The sequence below is a fragment of the Castanea sativa genome, chromosome 1 (genome assembly GCF_040712315.1).
Source record: "Castanea sativa cultivar Marrone di Chiusa Pesio chromosome 1, ASM4071231v1".
Classification (NCBI taxonomy): Eukaryota; Viridiplantae; Streptophyta; class Magnoliopsida; order Fagales; family Fagaceae; genus Castanea; species Castanea sativa.
Genome location: NC_134013.1, coordinates 59,361,279 through 59,369,495, shown reverse-complemented (window position 1 = coordinate 59,369,495; position 8,217 = coordinate 59,361,279). Strand labels below are relative to the sequence as shown.

The window sequence follows — 8,217 nt, the reverse complement described above, 5'->3', positions numbered from 1 at the left end:
AAACGATTCTTTGTTTTGTTCCATTGGGCCCAAAGCCCGTTCTTTTTGTGATTGTCTAAAGCCATCCTTGAAATCTAAATTATAAACCCATCCTCTATAAATTCATTGTGAAGAAAGGCCTTTCAAGCCCATTTTCCTCCTAGTCGTGGTTTGGGAACCTGAATTGTGTCCTTACAAAGTCATTTAAGAATTTATTTTTTAATTAATATTGATCAAGCAATAAGATATTTTTAACAATGCATCTTATGAATGTTTTCATTTAAATGTTTAATAGTAAAAGAATACATAAACAATATCGATTACTAACTAAAGCATATACAAAGTGACATTATTGGTTAGTTTCACATCAACACCATGAAATTGGATGTTATTTACCACTCGATCCATAAAATTAATTTCCATGCATAATTTCATATTAGAAAAACTTGAAATGTAATTGTTTAATTGATGACATAATTATTGATCTTTGATATTCTAAAAATTTTGTATGCATAGATGATATAAGAAAAAAAAAAAGTAAGCATTAAAGGTGGATTTGTAAAAATTCACATCTAATAAAAAGTTAATAAGTGGAGTTGTTAGACTTGTAACCATTGGCTACAACCAAGTTCATAGCCAAACTTTGTCCAATTTTTAATTTCTTTCTTAATTAATAGATTGTTTTTGGAGGAAATTAGGTAATAGAATTCTAATTAAATTAAACCATTCTTTTATATAAATATGGATAAATGATAGTTACAACAATGGGGGTAAGGGGATTTTAACTCTAGTTGATCTTGTGGAAGTATTAAGAAATGCCAATTGAGTTACAAGGTTTTTGGTTTCTAAAAATTAACAAAATTACAACTTATAAGATCCAACGTTGGAAATAAGATTTTTTTTTTTTTTATACAAGATATAATTCTACTCTAGCCTAATCTAAGTGTATATGTGTGTAAAGCTCCCTCCTGGAGACTTGAACCCCGGCCCTTGCCCCCCACACCTCACAAGCACTCATACTTGTGGAGTGACCATCGCACCAAGGGTGCACTATTCTTTATGAGAAAATTATTGAATACTCCACGAGTACCATAAATTCATACTCTTCCCTCTCACGTGAATTATAGGTTCTACTATTAATTTAATTAGTGTGACCCACAATTATGTGAGAAGAAAAAGTATATATTTATGGTACTCCAAAAGTATTCTATAAGTACCCTTATTTATGATAAGGTTTTTATACAACCTGGATTGCAGAAATTTTTATTGAACCCACTACATGACGGTTCAAAAAACCATTCACAAATATTATTTAAGCAAGTCAAATAAGTCATTAAAAATGCTAAGTAACTATTACCCCAAAAAAAAAAAATGTTATATGACTATAAGAAGTACATGTAAATGATTTTTTTAACCTTCACATAGTGGTAGCATAAAAAATCCTGCAACTTAGATCACCATAAAATTATTTTCCGTTATTTATACACCAGTTATTTTCATAATTTTTTTCTTTTCACAAATAAATGGGAAGTTACAATTGAAAATGAGTCTCAGGTGTACTTACAACTAACACACTTTCCTTTAGTGTGCTGTCATTCCCAACTTTACTTGTAACTTATATTTACTCAAACGTAATTGTTTAATTGCCTTGTGTGGATAGCCAACCCAAGGTTCCCATTTTTGTTGCTTCTGAGCATATTCTATGTACGTACCTTTCTATTCCTCATGAAAGTTCTATTAAATTTCCTTTGATTTCTTAGACAAAACTGAGGCACATCATATTACTATTTTGCTACTTGTCGAGGAACACCATCTTATACATACACGGATACACCCTTTGGATTCTGTGTATCATTCTTGGACTTTCGCCACACCTTTGCCAAATGGATCTCCGGGCAAGTTTGGTTTTGATCACTTCTTATCTATTCTTTAGTGTTGCTAAAGCTTGCTCCAATGGGGACTGCAAGGTTTGTGTCTCCTTTCAATTTTTTTAGACTACTTTTGTATAATAAAAGTCCTACGGTTTTTGTTCTAAGTTCTTTACTCGTTTTCATGTAGCTACTTGACCCATGCTCATCCAATGGAGATTGCCAAGCTGGGCTCTATTGTTTCTCTTGCCCTCTAGAATTTTCAGGCAGTAGATGTGTTAGATCAACCACTACAAACCAATTCAAGCTCCTGGTATTGTAATTCCCTCTCTCTCAAACTGCACACACATCCAATTTTCGGTTTTTTTTTTTATATATAAATATTAAGCTAAGTTTGATGCTCCTATATGTATTATGTAATAAGCTCTCAAATACTTATCCTTCCAATTTCGTGAAGAAAAAATGTGCCTTTCTAGGATAAAAGTCTCTGTCAATATCAAATTATCATTTTTCTTTGTTTCTTGTTTTAGTGTTTATTTTTCTTTTCTTGATTATTTATTTTATCGGATCATTGAATATGACTTTTGGACCTCATCCAAAAAAAAAAAAAAAGAATATGACTTTTGGACAGCTCTTGAGCTAATAGCCATTAAAATTTATCATGGCCCCGTAAGAGCATCCGCATCAAGAAATGTTATCTCATCCCATTTTACTATCTTAAAAAACTATTTTATCAATTATACCATACCATTTTATCAAACACCCAACATCCCAAAATTCTATTTTTTCCCATTTTATTTAAATATTATATTTTATTCTTTTTTTACTATTTCTCTTTTTCTATTCATTTTCCTCTCTTTCTCCCTTAACCTCTAGCATCGGTTTCAACACATAGAGCCACACACACACACACACACACAGACACACACACACACACACACCCATGATACAACGATCCACCTATCCAAACCCATCACCACACACACACACAAACACAAACCATCAACTGAGCCACATACACACAAACCATCAAACCAATTGGAGCTAGCAACAGCCACCACACCCACCAATCGGAGCCAACAACAGCCACCACACCTCCAAAGAAACCCACCACCGATGCCTCATCGAAATCCATGCCAAAACCCAGCTCGCCACCCACGACCTCGCCACGACCCACCTCCACGCGAGTAAACCCACAACCCATGCCATCACTTGACCCACGCCCACAACCCACACCGTCACCCTCAATCACCCATCCCCACCACCACGGAAACCCTCCATCACATCAAACCCATCTGCCACCACATCAAACCCTTGATTCAAGGGAAAATAGAGAGGAAAAAAAAATGAAAGGGAAGAGAGGGACAAGAGAGGGGGAGGGATTGAATGAATGAACTGAAAAAATATATATATTAGGTTTTTTTTTTTTTTTTACAATACTGCTTCAGTGCAATTCTAAAGGTAGAATTACACTGTAGCGGTATTGCAAATTTTTTTGCAATACTTGATTTTTACTAGTCCGGATGTGGGGGTTTATTGGGCTGAATGCTAAAATAAACTTATATTTGGCATATGGCCTTTTTGCTGTTCATGCTCTAATCATGATTCTTGACCCGTTTCTCAATATATATATATATATATATATATATATATATATATATATATATATATATATTCCTGACCCAATTATTTGGCGAATATTGAGAATTGGTAAGAAATTGTATTCGGCTTAGTGGGCCGTAAGCTGGTTAGGGATATAGGACCATAACATGGCCCATTTCATTTTGGATTATGGACTATATCATGGCCCATGTATATGTAGATACATCATGTACGTATATATTTTCTGTAAGCTATTAAATTCTAAATTCCAATCAAGTTGGATGTTCTAAGGTATCATCCTAAATAAAAATTTAAGTTTCTAACCATTTCTCAAAATAATAATAATAATTTCTGAATTATTAATTTAATTGTTTATTTTTGTAATTTTCCTTCTCTTAGAATAATACACTTCCTTTCAATAAATATGCATTCTTGACAACCCACAATGCCTATGCTATTGAGGGAGAACCATCTCACACGGGAGTTCCTCGAGTTACCTTTACAAATCAAGAAGACAACATCACTCGACAGCTAAATGTATGTTCTTTTTAAATTTTAAGTCTTTTCTTTTACATTTTTTAAATGAATGATAATTTATGCAAATCTTCCTTTTTATTTTAATTTTTTTTTTTTTTTTTTTGGGGATTGATTCAACTTTTGGACTGCCAAACTAGCATTCTTTATTTGTAGAATGGAGTTCGCAGCTTGATGCTAGATACGTATGATTTTCAAGGAGATGTATGGTTGTGCCATTCTTCTGGAGGAAAATGCTATGACATTACTGCATTTGTATGTGCACTTCGTCCCCACTAAACTAATTTTTTAAGGTTGTGTTTGGAATGAAGGGAAGGTAGTCGGAATATACTAAACATTAGTAACCTTCCTTTCTTCTCTTTTCTCCCACCATCCAAACATAAGATAGATTATGTGTTAGAGGATAAATAATTATAGAGACATAAATTGCCTTATATTTTATGCATAATAGGAACCAGCTATAGACACTCTGAAGGAAATAGAAGCTTTTTTATCAGCAAATCCAACAGAAATTGTCACAGTGATCTTAGAAGACTATGTTCAAGCCCCTAATGGATTGACAAAGGTCTTCACCGATGCCGGGTTAATGAAATATTGGTTTCCTTTGAAAAACATGCCAAAAAATGGTCAAGATTGGCCACTAGTAAGTGACATGGTTGCCAACAACCAAAGGCTACTTGTATTCACTTCAATTAGGTCCAAGGAAGAAAGTGAAGGTATTGCTTACCAGTGGAATTACATGGTTGAGAATCGGTGTAAGAAGCGTTCATTAATATATATTTTCAATCTAAATTTCTTTTTCTTGTATCATTATGTAACTTTCAACCTTTGAGGTCATAGACACTCTTCAATTACTGGATCTTTCAATGGACTAGTTGTTGTCTATTATTAATATTAATATATATAGTCCACAATAAAATTGGATTTCACTTTTAAATAGTTATAATGTTCTCAGACTCTTATAGTAGTTTAATGGCATTAAAGAGAGAATAATAAGAGTATGTGTTTTAGTTTGCTTCCTTGAAAATATTTCAGAAGCTGCTATTTTTATATTTATATATTCAAACGTACGTACATATTTAGATAAAAGTTTGTTTATAAGATATTATATAATTATACTATTGTATTTAGATTATATGAAAACTCCTAAATACTATCATATTGCTTTAGTGATTGATGATCATCAAATGTCTTAATTTTAGCTGTAGATAATGTTATCTTAATAGGCATTATATATTTTCCTTTATAAGAAGAACATAGTTCAAATCTCTCTCTCCCATGGTTATAGTTACTATTTTATAAAAAATAAAAAAGACTCATTAATTGATTGGATAAGACCCAAGTCCTTGATTTCCTATACTAATGAATGTATCTTTTCTTTTCTTCCCTTTTTTTTATTCTTCTTTCAAATCGAAATTTTGCAGATGGAGATGGTGGAATGCATGCAGGAAATTGTCCCAATAGGGCAGAATCATCACCGCTAAATGACAGAACCAAGTCTTTAGTTTTGGTGAATTATTTCCCAACTATTCCCTTCAAGCAAATTGCATGTGAACATAACTCAGCGAATCTGATTAACATGCTCCATACTTGTTTTGGTGCTGCTGGCAACCGGTGGGCTAACTTTGTTGCTGTTGATTTTTACAAGGTACGTCAATTTTCCTCCCTTGTTTCATTCTCTTTTGTGAACTTTGTATTACCAACGAATTGAAGCTACATGTGCATAGGTGGAAAAAGAAAAGGAATAAAACTTCTAAAGCAAAAATAGTTTTTTTAAAAAAAGCTCTGAAATTAAATACAGAGTTGTATGGAATAGAAAATTAGTTCTTCATTTTAGTTTAAAAAGGTAGCATAATGAGCTGTGGATGGTTAATTTCTTCCTCCAACATTGAATCCTTAATCTTCATTAGTGATGGTAGTAAGTGGTGGGTACAAAGTTTGTGTATGTAATTGAACCGAATCCAGACACACAGCAAATTAACCTTTGGTAATATCCATAAGAACAAATACGTCAAACACTTTCCCAAATAATAAAACTAAAACCATCTCTCAATACGTCAAGATCAAGAAGCTTTCCCAATTGATGAAGATCATGCGCTCAAACCCAAAAAGATACACTAGTGAATTTCATGCATGGTGAAAGTGTGTTACCATATGTTAGATCTTCCAATAGAATTGAGCCGCTTGCGCCTATACACATAAACCCGAAACCCCTAACACCATCAAAGTTCTTGAAGTTAATCAAAGTAATGGCTTCTCAAAGAGCCAAGTACTACCAAGTACCATCGATCACTTTGAGTTTGTCCAGTTCATCTTTGATTACAAAAGGGAGATAAATCAAAGTTCATATTTGGGTTTATTAATATTTAGTTTTTTTTTTTTTTCCTAATTTAATGCAGAGAAGCGATGGAGGTGGAGCATTTCAAGCCTTGGACACCCTTAACGGAAAATTGTTGTGTGGTTGTGATGATGTCCATGCATGTGTGGTAAGAGAAATTTTTGGCATCAGAATTATTATTATTATTCTTACACAAATTTTTTGACTTCCGACACATTTTCTTACTTCAAAATATTTTCAAATTCCATCGATCTCCAGCAAAAGTGCTGGTTGTGGGGATGTCTTGACCTTGTTCGTTTGTTTGCTTTATTTTATTTAGTTATTTTAACAAATAATAAAGACTTAAAATTAGAGTTTAATTAATTAGGAGGATGTAACAAATTTTTATTAGTGGAACAGAAAAAATTGGACAGAAGATTTAGACTCATAATTTATACTAGCCTCATCACACGCGCTCCACACGTGAGATGAGGCTCTTTTTTATTTTGAATTTAATGTAATATTTCAATTTGAATTATCTATTATTAGCAAGGTTAGACCAGAATAGATTTTTAAAAAACTAAAATTTAAGATTTAAAATGAAGTACACTGCTGGATTTAGAGTGCTGGTTTTTATGGGAAAAAAATATATTAAATGTGTGACATATATTTATATAGAGAGTATGTTAATTTTGAAGAAAAAAGTTTCACTGGTAGTTTTTTTTTTTAATTTTGTTAAATTATAATTTTAAATTTATTTTTTTATTTTTTAAGAATAACGATTATCTAATTAAATTAAATGCATTTTTGACATTTTTTGAAATCATAACTAATTTTCTGAATCCTCTTAATATATAGAAGAAATAATGTCATATGTCACCATGTTGTTAAAGAAAATTAATAATATGGTTAATATGAAAACAAAATCAAATATAAAATTTTAAAATTAAAATTTTAAAAATTAAATGGTCAAAATAAAAACAACTGTAAATAGGTCAAAAGTTTACTTTGGTTTTTTAAAAAATCGAGTTTGTCACTGATTTTCTAGGACTACCCCGAAACAGTCTTATTGGCCCACGTAACTAGCTTTCTAATGTTTGGGCCGCCTACCCAGGGCCGAACCCCACTACTTTACATTTTGAAGTCCATAAATTGACAGTTTTGTATCCAATGCACAGTGAAAATTCTCACTATTTTGATTTCCTTCGTTTTGCAGAATGGATCAACCTCATTAGCTTGCAACAATGACATAAACGTGGACCACAGTTAGGGGCATTTGGTTGCTTTATACTACATTTCATTGTAATGTTCCATTCCATTACTGTAATATTTGATCAATAGAACCACATTGCAATAATATAATTAATATTAAAGTGTTTGGTTCATTAATTACACTAACTTGTAACTCCATGCATATGCATAGATATATTTAAAAGATATACATTAAGATGTATAGTATAATTTTTACATATATAATTTAAATATTATTAATAGTCATTCTTATATTTTTTTTAACTCTTTAAAATGTTGTTGATACCTATTTTTGCGACACATTTTTACAAGTCCAACTCATGTATTGTATTATATTTTATTCTTTTAAGCATGGTCTAAGCCTATGCGACATTTTTGGGAAAATTGAGTGTGATTTAGAGGGTATGAGCTGGTTCCTTTTGGACTTTGCATAAGCCCAGTCCTTGCGTGCTACCAAGTGAGCAAGGGACACTAGTAGCACCTCTGGCTCATAGAGGAGGCCTTGTACCCGAAATTTCCACCCCAAAAGAGCTTTTACGCTCTAGCTATATGTGACCCAAAGTTTCTACCCTAAACCATTTTTGCCTTTAAAACATGGTTGGCTCTCATTGGCCAACTTCAGCTGTTAGCCCTCACTTAGATGAGTTTTCCAATAATCTAAAATGA

At 32.3% G+C, this 8,217-nt stretch overlaps 1 protein-coding gene across 3 annotated transcripts; it reads left to right on the top strand.

Moving 5' to 3' along the window:
* The first annotated feature begins 1,810 nt into the window (after positions 1-1,810).
* Positions 1,811-7,707, top strand: LOC142621962 (PI-PLC X domain-containing protein At5g67130-like). 3 transcript variants are annotated; one of them, XM_075795357.1, is made up of 8 exons: positions 1,811-1,946; positions 2,038-2,160; positions 3,849-3,986; positions 4,140-4,238; positions 4,435-4,699; positions 5,408-5,631; positions 6,383-6,469; positions 7,517-7,707. In XM_075795357.1, the coding sequence occupies exons 1-8, from the start codon at positions 1,863-1,865 to the stop codon at positions 7,568-7,570; spliced, it is 1,074 nt and encodes a 357-aa protein (XP_075651472.1). In that variant the 5' UTR covers positions 1,811-1,862; the 3' UTR covers positions 7,571-7,707. The 3 variants fall into 3 exon arrangements, with proteins under 3 accessions (XP_075651472.1, XP_075651471.1, XP_075651473.1); XM_075795356.1 differs by having other exon boundaries at positions 4,435-4,738; XM_075795358.1 differs by lacking the exon at positions 3,849-3,986 and having other exon boundaries at positions 4,435-4,738.
* Positions 7,708-8,217: the final 510 nt, after the last annotated feature.